Here is a 26,767-nt window from a genome sequence, read left to right as displayed (position 1 = left end):
TGAATATTGTACCACCACTCTATTGCGTACTGTCATTGAATACTGTACCACCACTCTATTGTGTACTGTCATTGAATGTTGTACCACCTCTCTATTGTGTACTGTCATTGAATGTTGTACCACCTCTCTATTGTGTACTGTCATTGAATATTGTACCACCACTCTATTGCGTACTGTCATTGAATACTGTACCACCACTCTATTGTGTACTGTCATTGAATATTGTACCACCTCTCTATTGTGTACTGCCATTGAATATTGTACCAGCACTCTATTGTGTGCTGTCATTGAATATTGTACCACCTCTCTATTGTGTGCTGCCATTGAATATTGTACCACCACTCTATTATGCACTGTCATTGAATATTGTACCACCACTCTATTGTGTACTGTCATTGAATGTTGTACCACCACTCTATTGCGTACTGTCATTGAATACTGTACCACCACTCTATTGTGTACTGTCATTGAATACTGTACCACCACTCTATTGTGTACTGCCATTGAATATTGTACCACCACTCTATTGTGTGCTGCCATTGAATATTGTACCACCTCTCTATTGTGCACTGTCATTGAATATTGTACCACCTCTCTATTGTGTACTGCCATTGAACGTTGTACCAGCACTCTACTGTGTACTGTCATTGAATATTGTACCACCTCTCTATTGTGTGCTGTCATTGAATATTGTACCACCACTCTATTGTGTACTGTCATTGAATATTGTACCACCTCTCTATTGTGTACTGTCATTGAATGTTGTACAACCACTCTATTGTGTACTGTCATTGAATATTGTACCACCACTCTACTGTGTACTGTCATTGAATATTGTACCACCTCTCTATTGTGTGCTGTCATTGAATATTGTACCACCTCTCTATTGTGTACTGTCATTGAATGTTGTACAACCACTCTATTGTGTACTGTCATTGAATGTTGTACCATCACTCTATTGTGTACTGTCATTGAATACTGTACCACCACTCTATTGTGTGCTGTCATTGAATGTTGTACCACCTCTCTATTGTGTGCTGTCATTGAATGTTGTACCAGCACTCTATTGTGTGCTGTCATTGAATATTGTACCACCTCTCTATTGTGTACTGTCATTGAATGTTGTACCACCTCTCTATTGTGTGCTGTCATTGAATGTTGTACCACCTCTCTATTGTGTGCTGTCATTGAATGTTGTACCAGCACTCTATTGTGTGCTGTCATTGAATATTGTACCACCTCTCTATTGTGTACTGCCATTGAATATTGTACCAGCACTCTATTGTGTACTGTCATTGAACGTTGTACCACCACTCTATTGTGTGCTGCCATTGAACGTTGTACCACCACTCTATTGTGCACTGCCATTGGATGTTGTACCACCTCTCTATTGTGTACTGTCATTGAATGTTGTACCACCACTCTATTGTGTACTGCCATTGAATGTTGTACAACCACTCTATTGTGTACTGTCATTGAATGTTGTACCATCACTCTATTGTGTACTGTCATTGAATGTTGTACCATCACTCTATTGTGTACTGCCATTGAATATTGTACCACCTCTCTATTGTGTACTGTCATTGAATGTTGTACCATCACTCTATTGTGTACTGTCATTGAATACTGTACCACCTCTCTATTGTGTACTGTCATTGAATGTTGTACCACCACTCTATTGTGTACTGCCATTGAATGTTGTACCATCACTCTATTGTGTACTGCCATTGAATGTTGTACCATCACTCTATTGTGTACTGTCATTGAATGTTGTACCATCACTCTATTGTGTACTGTCATTGAATGTTGTACCATCACTCTATTGTGTACTGCCATTGAATGTTGTACCACCACTCTATTGTGTACTGTCATTGAATGTTGTACCACCACTCTATTGTGTACTGCCATTGAATGTTGTACCATCACTCTATTGTGTACTGCCATTGAATGTTGTACCATCACTCTATTGTGTACTGTCATTGAATGTTGTACCACCACTCTATTGTGTACTGCCATTGGATGTTGTACTACCTCTCTATTGTGTACTGTCATTGAATGTTGTACCACCTCTCTATTGTGTACTGTCATTGAATATTGTACCACCTCTCTATTGTGTACTGTCATTGAATATTGTACCACCTCTCTATTGTGTACTGTCATTGAATATTGTACCACCTCTCTATTGTGTACTGTCATTGAATGTTGTACCACCTCTCTATTGTGTACTGTCATTGAATATTGTACCACCTCTCTATTGTGTACTGCCATTGAATATTGTACCACCTCTCTATTGTGTACTGTCATTGAATGTTGTACCACCTCTCTATTGTGTACTGTCATTGAATATTGTACCACCACTCTATTGTGTACTGTCATTGAATGTTGTACCACCTCTCTATTGTGTACTGTCATTGAATGTTGTACCACCTCTCTATTGTGTACTGTCATTGAATGTTGTACCACCTCTCTATTGTGTACTGTCATTGAATGTTGTACCACCACTCTATTGTGTACTGTCATTGAATGTTGTACCACCTCTCTATTGTGTACTGTCATTGAATGTTGTACCACCACTCTATTGTGTACTGTCATTGAATGTTGTACCACCTCTCTATTGTGTACTGTCATTGAATGTTGTACCACCTCTCTATTGTGTACTGTCATTGAATGTTGTACCACCACTCTATTGTGTACTGCCATTGAATACTGTACCACCACTCTATTGTGTACTGTCATTGAATATTGTACCACCTCTCTATTGTGTACTGTCATTGAATATTGTACCACCTCTCTATTGTGTACTGTCATTGAATACTGTGCCACCACTCTATTGTGTACTGCCATTGAATATTGTACAACCACTCTATTGTGTACTGCCATTGAATATTGTACCACCACTCTATTGTGTGCTGCCATTGAATATTGTACAACCACTCGATTGTGTACTGTCATTGAATGTTGTACAACCACTCTATTGTGTACTGCCATTGAATATTGTACAACCACTCTATTGTGTACTGCCATTGAATATTGTACAACCACTCTATTGTGTACTGCCATTGAATATTGTACCACCACTCTATTGTGTGCTGCCATTGAATATTGTACAACCACTCTATTGTGTACTGCCATTGAATGTTGTACAACCACTCTATTGTGTACTGTCATTGAATGTTGTACCACCACTCTATTGTGTGCTGCCATTGAATATTGTACCACCACTCTATTGTGTGCTGCCATTGAATATTGTACCACCTCTCTATTGTGTACTGCCATTGAATATTGTACCACCACTCTATTGTGTACTGCCATTGAACGTTGTACCACCACTCTATTGTGTGCTGCCATTGAATATTGTACCACCTCTCTATTGTGTACTGCCATTGAATATTGTACCACCTCTCTATTGTGTACTGCCATTGAATATTGTACCACCACTCTATTGTGTGCTGTCATTGAATATTGTACCACCACTCTATTGTGTGCTGCCATTGAATATTGTACCACCACTCTATTGTGTGCTGCCATTGTAATTGCTGTGCAGTAATTTGGATATATTTGTAAACCTAGTTAATTTTGTAGTACAATTGTTGATTGCATACCATTTGTTGTTTGTTTGTTGGTTTTACACTTCTAAGTTCTTTTATGTACCGGTTTCTGGGGAACTTATTGTTTCAATTTGATAATTGACATGTGACAGTGTAAAACTGTAACAGTAAACATGAAAGGCCAGGGGTTGACCCTTGGAAAAACCCATATGTGAATCTTAGATATGAGTGAATCCCAAGATTCAAAAGCTACAAGAGAAAACATCAACCACCTCAGAACCCTTTCAGTTTGAACACTAATTGCTCTTGCGGGCTGACATGTAAAAGGTTACTGAAAAAAAATAAATATTATTTTTGGAGAATAGGGAGTCAAACTTTCCCTTTTCACTACTAATTACTGAAATTAGAGGATAGAAAAGTCCTTGCTCTAAAATGTTATGCTTCATTTGTGAAATTTCTAGTTGAACAGCTAAAAGTAAGTTGATGACTTTCAAACAGCCTCACCTTTTGGAATGAGTTGCTCAACTTGCGGCGACCAGTATATTGCGTCCACCACCACTTGGTGTGGGAACATCTTTGTCACTGCTTGAGTCACGGTAGGCACACCGACCTCCTGGAAGTGTAATGGCGGTTTTGTGAAAACCTCTTTGGATGAATTTTTCAGATTATCAAACACATTTGGAGGGTTTCTATCTGCAGCATCCTCATCATAGTCTTCGTCTGGGTCGATGTCATCGTCCTCAAACTCGTCCTTCTCATCCCCTTCTTCATCCTCATCCTGAATCACCACCTTCTCAATGTCCTCCTCATAGGAGTAGTCATCGTCAATGTCTTTTCTCCGATTTGGGAACAAAAATTTATCAACCTTCCTAAACACAGCTGGTTTATCTTTTGCCATTCTGTCGCTTTCTATAACGATGCCGTGCTGCATTCTCTCCCTTTTCTGCGGCAAGACGCCCCCCTTGCGTTGACCATACTCTGAGTCCTGGGCAGCCTGGGGTTTCCTGTCCACCAACGGTGACCCTGCAGCATGGATGTAGTTGTTGTCATGCTGCTGTGACAGTTGCCGCAGCTTCATCCTGTACGCTGAAGGGTTTGCTGCGCTGACATGAACATCCATGTCACGGTCGGAATTGTTGAGCTGATGTATCATCACATTGAGCAGTAACACAAAACAGAAACCGAATGAGAAGATTGTCAGAAAGAGGGTCTTCACCCTCCTCATACTGAAGCTTCTCATGGTGTAGGAGTAGCTAGATAATGCTTGTGGATATTTTGGATTTCTCGGGATCTGTAATACTGATCATTTTGACTGATTTACCCACGAAGCATGATGATCATTTAAAGCTTTGTTTCTGTCATTGAATAAATTGAAGACATCCGTCAAGTATCCACGAAACTGCACACTGTTTAATTGTGATTAACATCCAGTCTTGAGCACAATATGAACTTGTCAGAATATAACTTGGTGTATTCCCCTCACAGCAGTGTGATAACACTCAGCATGAACTAGTAAACTCACAGCAATGGAGGGAAACACAGTGTGTTACAAATTGTTCCCCACTAATGCCCATGTCATTGTGTGGTAGGTCCAGCTTCTGTTGACTTCCAGCCCACCTGCAGGACACAAGCTTGCATGGGAATCCACTGACCCCTAGCAATGCCCACCTATTGTGATATGCTAGCTGCAGCCGACAGGCCAGACAGCACCTCGTTCAGTGTGTCCACTCAAGTGGGCAGTTGACCAGAACTCGTAATTGGGTCCATCAGATAACAATGGGTAGCTGATATATTTCCATTGACATCACTTCAGTGATGTTTCTGTATTCATTGCAGTTAAATTAACATTGGGTTGTGGTATGCACACCTGTTATCACCATCCGACAGGTGTAACACACACCTGTAATTATCCTGACAGGTGAAACACACACCTGTAATTAAGAATGTGCACTCTCCCAACTGGACTGTATTATTTTATTACCTTCATCCATGGCGATGGAAGTAGAGGCATGTCCTTGCTCCTTTAACTCCAGGTGGTGCTGAGCACCGTTAATCAGTTCAGCACATGTAATCTTTTATTTAATGTGATCAGTGTAACACTTGTTTGATCACTCTTGACTAATCCCTGGGAAACTGGCTAAATCTGATAATACCTTTCAACACAAGTGTCAGATCACACTGTTGTTACCGTGAAGTGTCTATCACTGGCTGTATTACACAGGGTAGAGACAGTATCTCTAGTTGCTTAGTATCTGTCAGTCCCTCGCCTGTAGCACACCTGACTGGTGTGTCTAGGTTACATTATTGTATGCACAGGTGTGCCAGCAACAGGTGATCATCAGAATGTCTGAAATTTAACAAAATAGTTGTGACCAAATGACATTAAATGGGATTAAATATTCAAATTGTGTGGATGAAATTAAAATTAAACATATTGCCGTACCAGGCCTCTACTTTAACTTGCTTTTCAGCCTCACGGATTGAGGGAGTTGTGTGTGAGGGAGTTGTGTGTGAGGGAGTTGTGTGTGAGGGTGTTGTATGTGAGGGAGTCGTGTGTGAGGGTGTCGAGTGTGAGGGTTTCGTGTGTGAGGTGTTGTGTAAGAGGGAGTTGTGTGTGAGGTTGTGTGTGAGGTTGTGTGTGAGGTGTTGTGTGTGAGGTGTTGTGTGTGAGGGTGTCGTGTGTGAGGGAGTCGTGTGTGAGGGAGTTGTGTGTGAGGGTGTTGTGTGTGAGGGACTTGTGTGTGAGGGAGTCGTGTGTGAGGTGTTGTGTGTGAGGGAGTTGTGTGTGTGGGTGTTGTGTGTGAGGGAGTTGTGTGTGAGGGTGTTGTGTGTGAGGGTGTCGTGTGTGAGGGAGTCGTGTGTGAGGGAGTTGTGTGTGAGGGTGTCGTGTGTGAGGGTTTCGTGTGTGAGGTGTTGTGTGTGAGGGAGTTGTGTGTGACGTGTTGTGTGTGAGGTGTTGTGTGTGAGGTGTTGTGTGTGAGGGTGTCGTGTGTGAGGGAGTCTGTGTGAGGGAGTTGTGTGTGAGGGTGTTGTATGTGTGGGTGTTGTGTGTGTGGGTGTTGTGTGTGAGGATGTTGTGTGTGAGAGAGTCGTGTGTGAGGGTGTCATGTGTGAGGGAGTTGTGTGTGAGGGTGTTGTATGTGTGGGTGTTGTGTGTGAGGGTGTTGTGTGTGAGGGAGTCGGGTGTGAGGGAGTCGGGTGTGAGGGTGTTGTGTGTGAGGGTGTCATGTGTGAGGGTGTCATGTGTGTGGGTGTTGTGTGTGTGGGTGTTGTGTGTGTGGGTGTTGTGTGTGAGGGAGTCATGTGTGAGGGAGTCGTGTGTGGGTGTTGTGTGTGAGGGAGTCGTGTGTGAGGATGTTGTATGTGAGGGAGTTGTGTGTGAGGGTGTTGTGTGTGAGGGAGTTGTGTGTGAGGGTGTTGTGTGTGAGGGAGTTGTGTGTGAGGGAGTCGTGTGTGAGGGAGTCGTGTGTGAGGGTGTTGTGTGTGAGGGAGTCCTGTGTGAGGGAGTCGGGTGTGAGGGAGTCGTGTGTATACTACAGGTACTATATTACAACAATTAATGGTGGTGTGAAGTGGTCCATACAAGGGGAGGTTTGAGGAAGATCCTCTGTCCTCAGTCACACCACACTTTATGTTCACAGGGGGCTGACTTGGAGGAGCGACCAGTCACTACTCTTGAGTCAATTGCCTTTGTGCAGGCAGGGAGTTGACGAGCCACCCTTTTCAAATTGTGTGTACCTTTCTGTGTTTGATGTGTTGTCGACAATCGCACTTTCAGCAAGCGAGACTTGGCTCCTTTGCACACAAGCCCATCATTGTAAACATTCCATCTTACGCCTGGGAGTCAGAAAAACATGTCACCCAGTGCCTGCAAACACCTTCCTCTTTGGAGACTGCAACATCTGCGACGGTGGTGATGGGAGTAGTGGAGGCATGGCTGTAACTGATGATGCAGCATGGATACTAGGGTGTTACCATCGTTGTAGATCTGGGGGAGCTCTTCTAGCAGGATTCCCTATGGTTCAGGATTGGTCTCAATGCTTTGGGCATGTTGATGAACTTGGTGAAGGATAGTCGTCTTAGAAACTGTACCGCCAGGATCTGGAAGCATAAAGGATTCTAATTTACAAAGATTTGTGACAAATTTGAATCTCTAAACATTTTGACCTTTTGCAGATGATCAAAGCTTTTTTTGAGCTTAGACCGAGGACATATCCAAGATATTTCAAAAGGGTTGTAGTGGGTTTGGGTCAATATTTTGGGAATATTCTGGTTTAGTGAGGGTTTGGGGTTGATATACAACTTGAAATAAGATAAAGAACATCTGATTCTTACATATAACTATAGTCAATCTGTCATGCCGTGATGAGTTTCTTTCATATTACTTTAGTCAGTCTATCTTGTCGTGAAGAGTTTCTTTCATATTACTTTAGTCAGTCTATCATGCCGTGATGAGATTCTTCCATATTACTATAGTCAATCTATCATGTCGTGATGAGATTCTTTCATATTACTATAGTCAATCTATCATGCCGTGAGGGGATTCTTCCATATTACTATAGTCAATCTATCATGCCGTGATGAGATTCTTCCATATTACTATAGTCAATCTATCATGCCGTGAGGGGATTCTTCCATATTACTATAGTCAATCTATCATGCCGTGATGAGATTCTTCCATATTACTATAGTCAATCTATCATGCCGTGAAGGGATTCTTCCATATTACTATAGTCAATCTATCATGCCGTGATGAGATTCTTCCATATTACTATAGTCAATCTATCATGCCGTGAGGGGATTCTTCCATATTACTATAGTCAATCTATCATGCCGTGATGAGATTCTTCCATATTACTATAGTCAATCTATCATGCCGTGAGGGGATTCTTCCATATTACTATAGTCAATCTATCATGCCGTGATGAGATTCTTCCATATTACTATAGTCAATCTATCATGCCGTGAGGGGATTCTTCCATATTACTATAGTCAATCTATCATGCCGTGATGAGATTCTTCCATATTACTATAGTCAATCTATCATGCCGTGAGGGGATTCTTCCATATTACTTTAGTCAGTCTATCTTGTCGTGAAGAGTTTCTTTCATATTACTTTAGTCAGTCTATCATGCCGTGATGAGATTCTTCCATATTACTATAGTCAATCTATCATGTCGTGATGAGATTCTTTCATATTACTATAGTCAATCTATCATGCCGTGAGGGGATTCTTCCATATTACTATAGTCAATCTATCATGCCGTGATGAGATTCTTCCATATTACTATAGTCAATCTATCATGCCGTGAGGGGATTCTTCCATATTACTATAGTCAATCTATCATGCCGTGATGAGATTCTTCCATATTACTATAGTCAATCTATCATGCCGTGAAGGGATTCTTCCATATTACTATAGTCAATCTATCATGCCGTGATGAGATTCTTCCATATTACTATAGTCAATCTATCATGCCGTGAGGGGATTCTTCCATATTACTATAGTCAATCTATCATGCCGTGATGAGATTCTTCCATATTACTATAGTCAATCTATCATGCCGTGAGGGGATTCTTCCATATTACTATAGTCAATCTATCATGCCGTGATGAGATTCTTCCATATTACTATAGTCAATCTATCATGCCGTGAGGGGATTCTTCCATATTACTATAGTCAATCTATCATGCCGTGATGAGATTCTTCCATATTACTATAGTCAATCTATCATGCCGTGAGGGGATTCTTCCATATTACTATAGTCAATCTATCATGCCGTGATGAGATTCTTCCATATTACTATAGTCAATCTATCATGCCGTGAGGGGATTCTTCCATATTACTATAGTCAATCTATCATGCCGTGATGAGATTCTTCCATATTACTATAGTCAATCTATCATGCCGTGAGGGGATTCTTCCATATTACTATAGTCAATCTATCATGCCGTGATGAGATTCTTCCATATTACTATAGTCAATCTATCTTGCCGTGACAGAGACAGATTAACTATAGAAATATGAAAGAATCGGGTGTTCTTTAAATTTATTTGAGTAGTGTCTATGGTTTCTACAGGTTGGCTTATGTCAGTTGCCCGCTATAAACTTATGAAAGTGGGGAACCTGGATCCATGAATACCATAGAGTTGTTGAGTAGGGGAGTTGTATTCTTGTCGGATCGACCCTAACTTGTCTGAGCTATGTAAGTTTGTTGATGAGGCTGCAATTTATATCAGCTCAGACAAAACTTATCGATCAGTGCAAGAAGATTTTTGGCTTCTTGGCCGTGGGCTATTTATCTGCCTCTCAATGACAATTACTTCAACAAGAATCATAGATCCTGACTGCACTCACAACTAGAAATCTAGACTAGCATTAAGTCCCTGAAATGAAAATATTATGAACAATAGTTTTGGTTAAATTGTCTTTTAGAATGTAATAGCTGGGAACCCAGAGAATGTCTACATGGAATTTACACTGAGCATATTGTTGACTTGCTTGGTCTTTTACGGTTATTTTTGTTTCACGTTCTGTGTTAGTCTGTCTTACAGACCCTGATACATTTATATCAACTACAGCCCATGCAAGTCTATAATGTTTGGCAAGTCTAGATTACTGCAGTATCAGGAAATGAAGAGAATCACTGGGCTCCCTTTTTATTAGATTTTTATTAAGATAACTGAACAACTGTTTTTTTTCTGTACGATATGTTCATTTCAGAGACTATATGTTAGTCTAGTTCTGTGTGAGAGACGACAGAAAAACATTTACCTACGGGTATAAAAAGACAGATCTGCCATTATTGTGAGTCAGAGTTCTAGCAACAAAACCAGTCACTCCTGAGGCAGGTTTCCAAAAGGCAGATCAAGTCCACATGAAGCCGTTTTACACAAGATCCATCTGTCGTGGTGCTGGGCGTTTATAACTGTCAACAGCGACACAGAAGCTGGGGACATAACAAACAGAGAAATCCCCAGGTTTCACAGCCACATTTGATCCTTAGCTCAGCATCTCAGTTCTGATAAATATTCTATATTAGTTTCCTGAGCACAGTGTTTAACAGGCTCTTATTGTGTTAGATGACAGACCCTTATTGTGAGAGATGACAAGGATTTAGTGGCAACAGATCCTAGTGCGAGACCCAGGGTTCCTGCATCAAGATCGAGGGAGGTGATCGCAAGCCAGACTTACAATAAATCAATACTGATTTCTTCTATTTTACCCTCCCTGACGAAGGCTGATGATCCCTCGTTTGGTCGGGGATGACCAGTAGACGATAGGCGAAGGTGAGTCACTTTGCTGAGGTCTAGTGGGTATATTCACAGATCTCTGACTCATAAAGAGGACAATGAAGACACGCACAGCTTCTTACAGAGTCAGACTGCAGAACGTTGGGGCGAGGACCCGTTGGTGGCACCCTACGTGTGCTTCCAATCTGTGACTAATATGCATTTTGTCAATACTGTGTCAGGGAGCTGGGAAATTCATCATTCTGGTTTTCAAGCCTCTTGTCTCATAACTTTGAGTAGCTCTTTGAAGACTGTCAGATTCTTTCAGAAAACACATTTCTTTTCTCATCAAGGGACTGGAGGGACCCAAAATTGCCTCTCGGAAATTTAAGAAATTTCAGCTAATGATAGGGTTCGTCTACGCATAGAGACTTCCATGTAACCACTTCATGGTTTTTGTCCATTCCGCATCCACCGAAATTTAATATTTTGCTAAAAATTAGCATGGCGTTTTATTGCAGGCATTTCAGATGTAAATTTGCAGATATTTCTTTACTTAACACATGCAGTGTAGAACATGAAGGACAGGACTCAGGCCTCTACTGTTTTATTGGACGGCTTAATGGATGGCGTTGAGATCTGATTACTGCAGCACCATGCTGACAGGACATTAATGTGTGCACTGAAGTGGACTTAATCCACAAGCTTGGGAGCCAGTGCTGCAGATTACCAGATCCCTTGACCTCCAGGGCTTGCCCAAGTTGAGTGAACCACCAACAAAGCAAATCATGTGCACGGTTTTGACACGGAGATAGGTGTGTTCAACATGGGGAGGTATTTACTTACTGATTTATCCAAATGAGTTGGAGTATCGGGCTCCACATCATCTGCGATATTTTATGTATGGCATGGCATTTGGCCAATTATGATAAGCCAGGAAAGGCAAACTTGAAGATAGTTGAGGCTGTACAGGCCATACCTTTGGGTATGATGACACACCAAGTCAGCCAGGCCCTTTTTTTAGAAGAGGGATTGTTACAGTGGTGGGATTTTCCTATAATCTCCCCCTGGCCTCAGGATAGGATGTGTGTATGGGTGGTGGTGGAGGGTGTGGGTGTGGGTGTGGGTGTGGGTGTGGGTGGTGATGTGGGTGGTGGATGGTGGTATGGGTGGTGGTATGGGTGGGGGTGGAGATGTGGGTGGGGTGGGGTGAGGGTGATAGCTACCAGACCAACCTACCTGTCTGTTTTGTAGCTTTGAGGGGGTCAAGCACTGTTATTCCATATTTTTTAAGAGAATAAAGCACTATGTACCCGCGTGTGAGGGAAATATATTTCTGTGGTGATAAATCCCTTATATTCCGCTGCAAAGCAAAAAGCTGAATGTTTACGAGTCAATGAAGGTTAACCTCAGCTCATTCGAAAAGGTGTTTTGTGTTAATTTTTTAATCTGTTGCAATTCTTTCACAATGGCAGATTGAAACATGTTGTCAAGATAAATTCATTGTAGCAGGATCACGAGGGCAATATGGGGTTTTATGCGTCCCTCATTAGGTTTTATACCACTTTATTTTATATTTTATCTTGACCGATATGCAGCCCTTGCAGGGGAGCTACAGAACTGTTTGAATGCCTGACTTTCATCTTCAGTTGGAGATGAAATTCATTTCCATTTGTTTCAAAACTTGTAGATTTACTTACAGCCCAAAATTTCTTCATCCAAAAATGAAGCAAATTATTTTTTCCCAATTTTCTTGCATGTTGATTTGCTGATAACTGTAAGATGTACCAACTTGAACCTCTTATCGACATAGTGCATTACGTCACATGACTTCTTATATCCTAGTCTCATCTCATTAAAGATTTGGAATTTGAAAAATGTAGAATAAAATAGATAAAATAAGCAATAATTTTGTCAGCATACTAGAGGTGCATAAAAATACATAAACTTAATCTTGACAATAAAATGGCTGTATGAAACTTCAACATGCAGTGTGCATGCATGCCCCTGCTTGCAACACCACACCAGTATCTGATTGTTCTTATATAACATACAGGGGTTATCTGATTATCTGATTGTTCTTATATAATATACAGGGGTTATCAAGGATTTTAAACTAACTGCCCTTGGCAGACACATTTGGGGGGAAATCGTTATCTCCTTCAAATTGTGATTTTTTAAGGTTATATTCCTAAATTCTGAGGTATTTTAACATTGTAATTATGTAAAAATTGGCATGAGAGACTCTTCCTGGTGATTGGTTGCCTTATCAGTGATACACAGTTACCTCTACAAAGCCATAACGTTACGACAGTGATCAACAAACGTTGCTCGTGATATAGTCAGACTCGAACAATTGACTCTGCTTTAAGCAGGTATTTCTTATGAATATGGAATGGGTTTTGTTGCTTTTATTATAACTACATTAATAAATAAATAGGAAATTGTTTAATTTAATTCTTGGAATTTTAACAAATGTTTACTTCAGACTTGGCCGAATATTGAATATCGGGCCGGAGCAGGTCTAGATAAACTCCTGCCATATGTAGCTGTAAAGGATAGCGTTGAAGACAGATTGAGGAAGGAGTTACATGACAGCACTGTTCTCGGAATACTCCCAAGGGAATTCCACTCAATTCTAATGAAATGTTCCCATGATCAGTATGTAGGAGACATTCAGGGTGACATTGATAACATGTCTGTAGGTTTTAAGAGGCTCGCTGCTCCCCTGATAGTGCCAAGCCTGCTGTAATTTGTATACATCACAATTGCGGGCATTACCAGCATGAAATCTGACAGGTCTATCGAAGAGCTCACCAGTCAGGAAAACGATTACAGGACTATCTCACTGGGAAGAGGCTGACTTTTAAACGTATTGATATTACATTATAACGGCTTTGAGATGTGGTCAGGATAGGGCAGGCTTGGAAGGAGCAGCTTATTGTTTGACAGCGATATTGAGGAGTGATGTGTTTTGTTGAGTGAAAGCTGGCGAGGACACGCTGTTGGTAGACTTACCTCACACATCCAGCTCTATAGCCGGGCTGATGATGTACTTGTCATCATGAAGCGTAAGATGTCATGTAAACCACCCTGCTTGTCGTCCTACTGCGGTGATGTGGTTGTAGTGTCTCCATATCATTCAGCCACACAGGCCGACGACACAAAGCCAACACATTCAGTGGGGACAAAATCATGCTCCTGTGTTAAAAAATGTCCTGTAGAAGTGGTTGCGTGAATGAAGGTGTACTTTGTTGACACCGTCCCAGTCATGAATGTAGACTGCTTGTCACAGAGCCCTCATGCCAGCTTACAGAGAATTTGTAGTCCGTCACGTTGTCTGCCGCAACTGTTGTGACGAGCTCTGCCTCAATCTCGGCTCTCCCTTCCTTCGATCTCCTGGCTAAGCCCTGTCTGTCCCTACTCAAGGCTTAGTCTGCCACTGTGAGGTGTAAACTGAGGAGAGATTTACCCTCAACAGATAAACCCTCTTCAATCTTATTGGCTCGTAGCCGTGATATGAATACCCAACACAACTGCTGTTTGAGGCTCCCCGGTGTTTCTTCTAGTGATGATTTGCATGTTCACTTGTCTTCAGATATTACATCATTTGTAGTGAGAGAGAGAGCAGCTATTTCCACAGGGCCTATCGATGCTGTTGTCGCTCTGTCCCAGACAGCCCTTTGTCCCAGGGACCTTCCCCTGTCTTTGTGCACCTGCCAATACGCTGTGTCCTCTCATCTACAGATGAATGACAAGGTGGAGGGCACACTGTCGCAGGCACACAATGAAGACACAAACTGCCGACAGAACCCAGGAGGTGCTTTACAAAACTGCAGGACACTTCCTTTTTTTTCTTTATTTCTTTCAATTTTGGTTCAACAAAAATGACAATATATTTGTCCTGTAGGAAAGAATATTCCAGCTGTATAATTGCAGCCTGTTGATATTCAAGTCTGGTCTGACAAACCAGTGGCAGATGTTATGAGCAGCGATCAATGTCATTGGAGTACAGTGACATGCAATGAACTATGTCCCACCCCAAATCAATCTTGTTGCCTCTTAGGACAAGGAATAGAGTTCATGGTCTTTTTTCACTTGGATCCCCACTGGACAGTAGACTGTATGTACTGCTCAGTATGGACACCTGGGCATCTGACTTAGGAGGGTATGCTACAAGTTAAGTACCTCTTGAAAGGACACATGAACACCTCACATTGGAGGGGTTACTACAGATGGAGTATCTCTTGTAAGGACACCTGAACACCTCACATTGGAGGGTTTACTACAAATGAAATACTCCTTGTAAGGACACATAACACCTCTCATTGGAAGATTTACTACAGATGGAGTACTCTTGTAAGGGCACCTGGACACCTCACATTGGAGGGTTTACTACAGATGGAGTACCCCTTGTATGGACACCTAACACCTCACTTGGGAGGGTTTACTGCAGATTGAGTATCCATTTTAAGGACACCTAACACCTCACTTGGGAGGGTTTACAGATTAAGTACGCCAGTATAGACCTCACTTTAGAGGTTATACTACAGATTTCAAAACACCTGCCTGACTGGAGGCTGATTTCACATGTTGTAGGAAGCATAGTTAACCACAGTTTTGATGTCCCATAAAGGTGGTGTTCACATTGATGGCAGCAATGAATAACTCCGAGCCTGTGGTGCATAAAGAGGGTCATTGTGGATGCAATGACTTCACTTGCTATTGTTTGTTCAGTATTAAATATCCAATTACATGTGCCAAGCCTCAAGAAAGGTATTATACAGGCGGCAGAGCTACACAGACGGAAACTCTAAGGTTCCGTGGCACAGATACATTTTATGAAAGAGACAAAATATCCTTTCAAGCATACATGGTTCTAAGTGTTAAGAAGTTTCACAAACAGGAATATTAATACACAGTGGCATCTGTTAATGTCAAATTTCAATGGGCCAAATAAAAACCTTTTACTTTTCGTTAATTTGTGCATTGGTTAGTTACACTGGGCACTGAGTGTTTTAACTTTGTGTACATTAAATGTTTCACAGTATCTCCCCTCCCTTCGCCACTTCTCAAACACATACATATTGCAGTAAGTGTGACACTTGTCCCCACATTGTAACATATATGCAAGTAGGTCTGGTAGGGTGATATCTTTAGGTTGAGTCTACCCCCAAACGACATACCCACCTCAACTCCTCGACACACCCCTGTACAGCTTACCCCTCATGAAATGATGGTCTACAGTTTCCAACCATCACCCCCACCCCAGCCCTTGACACGCCCCTGTTAGCTGACCCCTCATGGAATAATGGTTTATAGTTTACAGCCATCACCCCCACCCCACCCTCGACACGCCCCTGTACAGGTTACCCCTCATGAAATGATGGTCTACAGTATACGCCCCCCCCCCCCCTACTTCACACGCCTGTCTACAGCTGCCCCCTCATTGAGTGACAGTTTACAGTCTGTGTGTGCACTATCACCTTTCTTTTGTGCATTACGAGCATTTTTGCTGGTGAAGACAAAAACGTGCCAAATTTGCCTGCTTTGTGTGAGGACATTGTTTGGTATTCTCAGGTAGTATGTGTGTCCGTGTTTAGCGGAGACACTGATTGTACCCACTGCACCGACCACTCTACACACATCTCGCATTCTCGGGACTCGCGCAAATATTGAACACTGGGATGTGTGCAGACGCCACCTTATCACTGCTTTTTTATGTGAAAAAGTAATTGTTCCCTTTTAGGATGGCTTAAGTTCCTGTTGTGATTATTTACTGAACATAATTTAATTGTATTTTTTTCCTTGTTTATGCTACTTATTGCATTGCAAACATTTCTCAGTGATCAATGCTACCATTTTGAAAGATAACATGAGGAAATCTATCAGTGATTGATATAACAATGTATAAATAGGTAGTTTAAATGGATTCGTGATATGCTACTCAACTCTTGATAAGGATATTCTGAATGCCTAGTTTAGAGCTGAACGAGACCGATTGTTTGGAAGTGTTGTCAAACAAATAGTATCTGATTTTGTAATGGAAGTGAATCATGTTTGGCTTCCTTTCAAGATGGGGCGGTCGGGTAGCCTAGTGGTTAAAGCGTTGGCTCGTCATGCCGAAGACCCGGGTTCGATTCCCGACATGGGTACAATGTGTGAAGCCCATTTCAGGTGTCCCCCGCAGTGATATTGCTGGAATATTGCTAAAAGCGGCGTAAAACCATACTCACTCACTCACTCACTCATTTCAAGATAATTTTAAAAAAAGTATGTGATTGCATTATGACTGGACCAACAATTCCAGTACCCCTAGCAACTGTTGGGTATTATATAGCATATAGGGCAGCAGACAGGCCACAATGTGAAATAATGTCCATGTATTAATGAGCTGGTGATCTATGACCACTGCTATGACTTTGTTAGTCCTGCACCACGACTGTGGAATTTATATTTTTTAGGTATTTTTTTCCCCTAAAAGCCTAGGCATGTCTAGTTTGCTTAATTCCACATATGAAAACAACAGAGGAGGAAAGGTTCTTTTAAAAAATACATATATATTTTAAAGACATGTTTTCATTGACTAAGTGTTAGTCTATCACTTTGTGAGCACATGTTGTGAATGCCAAGGAGATGCTCACACAGCAGCCAAGAACTGAAGGTGAGAAGTTTGTTGAACTGAGAGTTAGGGCTGGAGCTGACCAGCCTTGTGTCAACTCGGTAGTGGGCAGTCATGTGGCAGGTCCCCAGGTCTCCAGGTCCCTGGTATGCCTGTCCTTGTGAAGGTTTGAGGTCACCAGTACCCAGTGCCATTGTAAGGAATTTCTGGTTGACAAGGACCCCAGAACCATGCTTTTGTAACTGTGAGGATTTTAGACCCGACTAGGTGCCCAGAACCCAGATTGTGCCATTTGGAGGGTTTCAGGACAGACAAGGGCCCCAGTGCCCACACCTATTCTACTCCGGATCTTCACAGGTCATCAGATTTCAGGACAGACAAGGGCCCCAGTACCCACACCTATTCTACTCTGGATCTTCACAGGTCGATAGATTTCAGGACAGACAAGGGCCCCAGTACCCAGACCTGTTCTACTCTGGATCTTCACATGTCGTCAGATTTCAGGACAGACAAGGGCCCCAGTACCCACACCTATTCTACTCTGGATCTTCACATGTCGACAGATTTCAGGACAGGCAAGGGCCCCAGTACCCAGACCTATTCTACTCCGGATCTTCACATGTCGACAGATTTCAGGACAGACAAGGGCCCCAGTACCCAGACCTATTCTACTCCGGATCTTCACATGTCGACAGATTTCAGGATAGACAAGGGCCCCAGTGGTCTTGTGGGTAGCACACCCTGCTGCTGACCTTGTGATGCATGTGTGCATGTCATCCCTGTCATCTGCCATCATCTGGTGTCTGGGGCGGTCGGGTAGCCTAGTTGGTAAAGCTTTCACTTTTCACACCGAAGACCCGGGTTTGACTCCTGACCTGAGTACAATGTGTGAAGACCACTTCTGGTGTCCCCTCCGGAATATTGCTACAAGTGATGTTAAACCACACTCACTCACTCACTCACTCACTCACTCACTCACTCACTCGGCCATCATCTGTTGCAGGGTCAATTAGGGCTGGCTATAAAGATCGATAATTAGAATTATCGTTGATGGAAAGGAATATTAATGTTTATCGATATGAAAATTGGGTCATCAATAATATCTTTCATGAATTCTTGTGATGAAATAAAGTGTAGATTTACCAAAACAGACATGTTATTGTCAATCATGTCAATTGCCAAAGGCAGAAAGCAACTGTTTATGTTTTATCCTAAATGTCCACAAAGTGATGATTGCATAGTGGAGTGAAATATATTCAAACAGGCTGCTGCACCTTTTGAAAAAAAAATCATCTTTTTGAATTTCCATCAGGATCATGAAAACATTTTTGATGCCACAACAAAACCTGCCCCATCAATGGCAGTTTGTGTAAACTGGTTTCTGCCACCTCGCCCACACTTCAACAATTATACATGTGTGAGATTGTGAGTAAAGGTGGCACCATACACCAAATGCAGTGTGGTTGTGTGGCAACCGTGTTGTGCCAAATCTAACACTCTTATTTGGACAAGTTCTAAACGTGAGTTTTAAAATAGGGCAAAGTACTGTAGCTCACCTGTGTTCAAAAACATCAATATTTCAAAATCAGGTTTCATCAGGTGGGATAACTAGTAATTTTTTGGTCAAACGCTAATTAAATAAATATCATTAAAAGAGTATTTACAAACATCAAACAAGTTCCTAAACAAGTTTCTCTTGCCATGACATGGTTATAGTGATGTGAATATAGCAATGTTCTCCCCTGTGTCATGTGAGTAGGGAGATATCTCTAGGTTGTGTTAAGATTTGTCTGTGTGTCAGGTTGACATCGCTAGGTTGTGTTAAGATTTGTCTGTGTGTCAGGTTGACATCGCTAGGTTGTGTTAAGATTTGTCTGTGTGTCAGGTTGACATCGCTAGGTTGTGTTAAGATTTGTCTGTGTGTCAGGTTGACATCGCTAGGTTGTGTTAAGATTTGTCTGTGTGACCGGTTGACATCGCTAGGTTGTGTTAAGATTTGTCTGTGTCTCCAGTTGACATATTGTCTGTGTGTATGGTTGACATTTGTAGGAGATTTGTTAGTCTGGTCAGGTTGACATCTGTAGGTTGTGTTGAGATTTGTCTGTGTGTAAGGTTGACATCTAGGTTGTGTTGAGATTTGTCTGTGTGTAAGGTTGACATCTGTAGGTTGTGTTGAGATTTGTCAGTCTGGTCATGTTGACATCTGTAGGTTGTGTTAAGATTTGTCTGTGTGTAAGGTTGACATCTGTAGGTTGTGTTGAGATTTGTCAGTCTGGTCAAGTTGACATCTGTAGGTTGTGTTAAGATTTGTCTGTGTGTAAGGTTGACATCTGTAGGTTGTGTTAAGATTTGTCAGTCTGGTCAGGTTGACATCTGTAGGTTGTGTTGAGATTTGTCAGTCTGGTCATGTCGACATCTGTAGGTTGTGTTGAGATTTGTCTGTGTGTAAGGTTGACATCTGTAGGTTATGTTGAGATTTGTCTGTGTGTAAGGTTGACATCTAGGTTGTGTTGAGATTTGTCAGTCTGGTCAGGTTAACATCTGTTGGTTGTGTTAAGATTTGTCTGTGTGTCACGATGACATCTGTAGGTTGTCACGACAACATGGCCATGTTCTGTTTAGATCTGAGGGCTTACAGCACAAGATTGTTAAATCTGGGATGGCTTCCACAGCTATTCCATTAAAAAACCTGCCATCCTGGGCCACGTGTGAATAACATTAACCACAAGACTGTCCACTGATCTTGTGTCCTATAAATCTTTGGAGCCTGGTCTTGTTCTGAAATGGGTGTAGATTGTTAATGAGTGTACCTTGTTGGTGTGACGTCCTACTTGGTGCATGTGAGCGTAACCTGGGAGGTGACATGGGAACTTGTCAACATTTCACCCCTCCGTGTTTGAACAGCACACGACTGGCGGTGTAATGCCACCTCCTGTAGGGCCTGTAATCTCTGGGTAAATACCCACACGTAATTGGAATACACAGATAACACATTGTGCCCCATTGTGGACAGCATAGCATGTGCACCCTCTGGTGTGTGGACACTCCAGTATGTAGCACCTCGGGTGTGTGGACAGCATAGCATGTGCACCCTCTGGTGTGTGGACACTCCAGTATGTAGCACCTCGGGTGTGTGGACAGCATAGCATGTGCACCCTCTGGTGTGTGGACACTCCAGTATGTAGCACCTCGGGTGTGTGGACAGCATAGCATGTGCACCCTCTGGTGTGTGGACACTCCAGTATGTAGCACCTCGGGTGTGTGGACAGCATAGCATGTGCACCCTCTGGTGTGTGGACACTCCAGTATGTAGCACCTCGGGTGTGTGGACAGCATAGCATGTGCACCCTCTGGTGTGTGGACACTCCAGTATGTAGCACCTCGGGTGTGTGGACAGCATAGCATGTGCACCCTCTGGTGTGTGGACACTCCAGTATGTAGCACCTCGGGTGTGTGGACAGCATAGCATGTGCACCCTCTGGTGTGTGGACACTCCAGTATGTAGCACCTCGGGTGTGTGGACAGCATAGCATGTGCACCCTCTGGTGTGTGGACACTCCAGTATGTAGCACCTCAGGTGTGTGGGCAGCATAGCATGTGCAACCTCTGGTGTGTGGACACTCCAGTATGTAGCACCTCAGGTGTGTGGACAGCATAGCATGTGCAACCTCTGGTGTGTGGACACTCCAGTATGTAGCACCTCGGGTATGTGGACAGCATAGCATGTGCAACCTCTGGTGTGTGGACACTCCAGTATGTAGCACCTCGGATGTGTGGGCAGCATAGCATGTGCAACCTCTGGTGTATGGACACTCACATATGTAGCACCTCGGGTGTGTGGACACTCCAGTATGTAGCACCTCGGGTGTGTGGACAGCATAGCATGTGCACCCTCTGGTGTGTGGACACTCCAGTATGTAGCACCTTGGGTGTGTGGACAGCATAGCATGTGCAACCTCTGGAGTATGGACACTCCAGTATGTAGCACCTCGGGTGTGTGGGCAGCATAGCATGTGCAACCTCTGGTGTATGGACACTCACATATGTAGCACCTCGGGTGTGTGGACAGCATAGCATGTGCAACCTCTGGTGAATAGACACTCACATATGTAGCACCTCTGGTGGATGGATGCTCTAGTATGTAGCACCACTGGTGTGTGGACAGTATAGCAAGTGTGGACATTCCAGTATGTGGCACCTCTGGTATCTGGACTCTCCACTATGTAGCACCTCTGGTTTGTGGACACTTCAGTATGTGGCACCTCTGGTATGTAGACACCTCAGTATGTGGACACTCCAGTATGTAGTACCTCTGGTGAGTGGATATTTCAGTTTGTAGTACCATTGGTGTGTGGACATATCTATATGTAGCACCTCAGTATGTGGACACTTCAGTATGTGGACTCTCCAGTGTGGAGAACCTCTGGTTTATGGATGTTTAAGTATGTACACAGACACCTCAGTATGTGGATACATCATTTTGGGAGACCTCTGCTATGTGGACACTCTAATGTGCAGAACCTGTGGTATGTGGACACTCTAGTGTGCAGACTCTATGGTATGCGGACACCCCATTATGGATAGCCACTGTACAATACCCTCTATACCACAAGTGCTGTGTACTATACCCTCTATACCGCATGTTCTATGAAGAATACCCTCTATACCACATGTTCTGTGAAGAATACCCCTATACCACATGTTCTAATGAAGAATACCCTCTATACCACATGTTCTGTGTATTATACCCTCTATACCACATGTTCTATGAAGAATACTCTCTATATCACATGTTCTATGAAGAATATCCTCTATACCACATGGTCCATGAAGAATACCCTCTACATCACATGGTCTATGAAGAATACCCTCTATACCACATGTTCTATGAAGAATACCCTCTATACCACATGGTCTATGAAGAATACCCTCTGTACCACATATTCTGTGTATTATACTCTCTATACCACATGTTCTGTGTACAGTACTCTCTATACCACATGTTCTGTGTACAGTACTCTCTATACCAAATGTTTTATGAAGAATACCCTCTATTCCACATGGTCTGGTACAAATGACAGGGCTCCTTCTACCTGAAGTATTATTAGGTAAAAAGGCGGTGGCCAATTTATCCAAGGCTGCGATTGGAAAACAAATTACAGCCTAAGTGAAGTGTTTTTGAAGTAAAATTGCTCTTGCCAAAAATAACTCCAGCAGAGCAGTTTGATATAATCTTCATCACTCGAAACAAACTTTCCTGGTATCTATATTTGTAATTAAGGGCTACACATGTGCACCATAGCCGGCTGTGGTACAGATTTGCAATATATGTTTTGGCCAGTGCCTGTAGGCTGAAGGCACTAGCTTTAGGCTAGCTGAGAAACTACAGGAACCTTAAAGAAGCATCCTTAGTACAATCCCCCTCTCTGCCACTCCCCCTTCTGCCGCTCCCCCTCTCTGCCACTCCCCCTCTCTGCCACTCCCCCTCTCTGCCACTCCCACTCTCTGCCACTCCACCCCTCTGCCACTCCCCCTCTCTGCCGCTCCCCCTCTCTGCCGCTCCCCCTCTCTGCCACTCCCACTCTCTGCCACTCCACCCCTCTGCCACTCCCCCCTCTCTGCCACTCCCCCTCTCTGCCACTCCCCCTCTCTGCCGCTCCCCCTCTCTGCCGCTCCCACTCTCTGCCGCTCCACCTCTCTGCCACTCCACCTCTCTGCCACTCCCCCCTCCCTGCCGCTCCCACTCTCTGCCGCTCCCACTCTCTGCCGCTCCCCCTCTCTGCCACTACCTCTCTCTGCCACTCCCCCTCTCTGCCTCTCCACCTCTCTGCCACTCCACCTTGTCAGCCCATGAAGCTGTGTCATCTACAGTTGCCTCATCTATACTACTCAACTTTTGATAGGGGTCATCTATTCCACCATTCTATTTAAATATAAACTTGAAATGTTATGAGAATATTATTTGTGTGTCATGGACTGGGTAGAAGAACAAGACACCTACACCTTTGGAAGAACGTCTCTGTGATCACTGCTCTGTCCTTGGAGATGACGAACACTATCTGATGTCTTGTAGTAAACATACAGATGTAAGTCACTCCCTGTTAAGATCTCTTTCCTTGAAAATGATTATTTTGAAAGCCTTAAAATCACAGAAATATTTTGTCTACTTTTTCCAAATCATGAACCAGGTTTTTGTTTTTTTGTTTTACACTGCACTCAGCAGTATTCCAGCTATATGAAGGAAGTCTGTAAATAATCAAGTCTGGAGCATACAATCCAGTGATTGACATCATGAGCATCGATCTATGCAGTTGGGATATGATGACATGCATCAACCATGTCAGCGAGCCTGACCACCCGATCCCGTTAGTGGCCTCTTACAACAAGCGAAGTCACCTTTTAAGGCAAGCATGGGTTGCTGAAGACCTATACTACCTCGGATCTTCACCGAAATCTGAAATACTTATTATAGATAATCCTAGGTCATAACATAACATTTTGTATTGGTACTTTGTATTGTTATCCCTATTTGTGTATCTGGTAATATAGTCACTGTTTCTATATGGAACGTTAGCGCAATGAAATCTTGTGTCGGGGATCTGCCTTGGAAAGAAAGAAATATCCCTTTCATAAGTGGAGTAGCATATATACATGATTCATGCTGATTCAGGAGAAATGCTACTACATATGAGCCAATTTTCTTGACAAACGTTTCAACTGTTATCCAAAGACATGTAATGACATGGTCATGTAACTGTTAGCCGAAACACAAGTGTCAAAACTTGTGGTGTCATCCTGGGCAAGTGACTTAGTTCAAATGTGCCTCTGTTCACCCAGCAGGGAATGGGTGCAGCTTGAGTAGTATACTGCCCAGGGAGTTGAGAATAACTGGAATGTGAACTGATCCACGGGTAGGGGAACAAATAAAACGGCATTTGAGCAGGTACTTGTAGCTGGATACCTGCGGTATATGAATGTATGATATAACAATGTTGTGTTCTTTAAACGTAATATCTATTAACAACCTTGGACACGGTCACAAGTTTCAGACATTTTCAGGCATTTTTATGTAGAAATTATACAGCATTAAATCATGTGGTGGTACACCCACCTGAGATATGGCCGCGGTGACAATGTACCCTGCCAGCAGGCCCGGCCTAATGTATGGAGAGTCTTAATCCGTCATGGCACAGATAGCAGCAGCAGCGCTGTCTTCGCCCACTTCATCTCTTACAAACACATCAGTAGTCAACTTTTCTCTTCAACCTGAGCAGTGCTTACCCTTCATGTGTGATGTATAGTTATTAGACAGCACTGGCTTTGTGTGATATTTTCCATCTACGCCTGGTGCGTGACCCTGACGCATAATCCTGACGGTCCTACGGCACACCTGTGAAGGAAGCATGGACCATGACACTTGACTTCTTGTATATCTGCGTGAAATGCTTTTAGTGTTTCCCTTGAAAGTCGGTAGAATGTTCATGTAGAAATCAGTATTTGATCTTGTGAATAAATTGGCTGTTCTGGGAGTGGAAGGATGTGTGCAGTGGTGGAATGTTCCCAGGTATCTTGAGCAGCAGCAACAGCAAGCACTAAGATCTGATTCTGATGAGAGTGTGTGGTGGATGGGTGGTGGGTGGATGAGTGGGTGGGGTGGTCGCTGTGGTGGGCTGGTGGATGGATGGGTGGGTGGAGTGATGGATGGATGAGGAGGTGGGGTGGTTGCTGTGGTGGGGTGGCTGCTGTGGTGGGGTGGCTGGATGGATGGATGGAGTGGTGCATGGATGGGTTGGTGGTGGAAGGATGTCTGGGTGGGGGAGGGGTGGTCGCTGTGGTGGGCTGGTGGATGGATGGGTGGGTGGAGTGATGGATGGATGAGAAGGTGGGGTGGTTGCTGTGGTGGGGTGGCTGGATGGATGGGTGGAGTGGTGCATTGGATGGGTGGGTGGTGGAAGGATGTCTGGTTGGGGAGGGGTGGTGGCTGCGGTGGGGTGGATGGATGGATGGGGTGGTGGATTGATAGATAGATGGGTGGGTGGTGGAAGGATGTCTGGGTGGGGGAGGGGTGGTGGCTGCGGTGGGGTGGATGGATGGATGGGGTGGTGGATTGATAGATAGATGGGTGGGTGGTGGAAGGATGTCTGGGTGGGGGAGGGGTGGTGGCTGCGGTGGGGTGGATGGATGGATGGGGTGGTGGATTGATAGATAGATGGGTGGGTGGTGGAAGGATGTCTGGGTGGGGGAGGGGTGGTGGCTGTGGTGGGGTGGATGGATGGATGGGGTGGTGGATTGATAGATAGATGGGTGGGTGGTGGAAGGATGTCTGGGTGGGGGAGGGGTGGTGGCTGCGGTGGGGTGGATGGATGGATGGGGTGGTGGATTGATAGATAGATGGGTGGGGGTGGTGCATGGATGGGTGGGTGGTGGAAGGATGTCTGGGTGGGGGAGGGGTGGTGGCTACGGTGGGGTGGATGGATGGATGGGGTGATGGATTGATAGATAGATGGGTGGGGGTTGTGCATGGATTAGTTGGGTGTCCTGGAGGCTGTGAGGGCAGGGAGGCTGGGTGGTCAGGGAGGCTGGAAGAGCAGGAAGTGTTGAAGCATTAATACTGTTACACCCTAGGGTTATGAATACTTACTGAGGGTGAGTCAGACTGTGAAGATCATTGACAAAGCTGTCCTGCTGACAATAAGCGTTTGTCTTCCAATCAGAACTAATTAGCTCCTCGTTAAAGATCCAAGGGATGATTAAAGCCAGATGCTGGTGCGGGTTGCACACAGTGAGTCAGTGATGTAAGACAATTAGAGTTGGCCATCTGGTGGCCCACTGCAGCTGCACAGGGTGGACAGCAACTGCACTGTACGCAGGTACAACTACATGCACACTGTGTGCAGTAATTAGCCAAGCATCTGCGGAATATGCCGATAATTTTATGATGAATGTAATTGGTAAATAACAGGACATTACTGCATATTTACACCATGTGCAGTGATTACATAGACTATAACACCAGTGCTGACTGACTTGATATTTCCTACATGCAATACATGAGTAATAATACTCATAGAAACACAGGTATATTTTGTTTTGGAGAGATGAACCCAGTGAATACATGAAGATGGCAATTTAATAGTGACTGTCATACAATCCGGGCAAGTGAGTTACCACAAATGCTGTGATTAGATGATTGTGGCGTTCATTAAAAATTCACATAATTCTGACACAGGCAGCGTTCCGAAGGTCGTCCTTGATCTTTGTCTTGTTCTAAGTGTGTCGCTAATCTGCTTTATATGTCATGTAAGAAAGTGTTCTATTGGGTAGTTGTCTAGCTGTGGTAGTCCTGCACCATGACCATGGAATA

General features: G+C 43.5%; 2 protein-coding genes across 4 annotated transcripts in view; both read right to left on the bottom strand.

The window, feature by feature from the left end:
- The window catches only part of LOC139462175 (four-jointed box protein 1-like), a 60,656-nt gene that overhangs the window by 19,913 nt on the left and 13,976 nt on the right, over nucleotides 1–26,767 (bottom strand). For 2 of the 3 annotated variants that reach the window (XM_071243717.1, XM_071243719.1), the window contains exons 2-3: nucleotides 7,287–7,649; nucleotides 4,053–5,895 (exon numbers count right to left, since the gene is read on the bottom strand). In XM_071243717.1, the coding sequence (XP_071099818.1) occupies nucleotides 4,053–4,788 (736 nt within the window). In that variant the 5' untranslated portion in view covers nucleotides 4,789–5,895; nucleotides 7,287–7,649. Of the gene's footprint in view, nucleotides 1–4,052; nucleotides 5,896–7,286; nucleotides 7,650–13,799; nucleotides 14,456–26,767 lie in introns of those variants that run through there. The other variant, XM_071243718.1, reaches the window with a different exon arrangement.
- Nucleotides 22,798–23,268, bottom strand: LOC139462628 (octapeptide-repeat protein T2-like). Its single transcript, XM_071244460.1, has one exon. The coding sequence runs from the start codon at nucleotides 23,266–23,268 to the stop codon at nucleotides 22,798–22,800; it is 471 nt and encodes a 156-aa protein (XP_071100561.1).

This window comes from Haliotis cracherodii, unplaced genomic scaffold (genome assembly GCF_022045235.1).
Source record: "Haliotis cracherodii isolate W230 unplaced genomic scaffold, xgHalCrac1.p SCAF_15, whole genome shotgun sequence".
NCBI classification, from domain to species: domain Eukaryota; kingdom Metazoa; phylum Mollusca; class Gastropoda; order Lepetellida; family Haliotidae; genus Haliotis; species Haliotis cracherodii.
Note: the sequence above shows the minus strand (reverse complement) of the source record. Positions and strands in the feature narration are given on the sequence as shown.

Bases quoted from the DNA above. Each gene is read 5' to 3' on its own strand.
- LOC139462628 (XM_071244460.1), bottom strand. From the start codon at position 23,268: ATGACACAGCTTCATGGGCTGACAAGGTGGAGTGGCAGAGAGGTGGAG.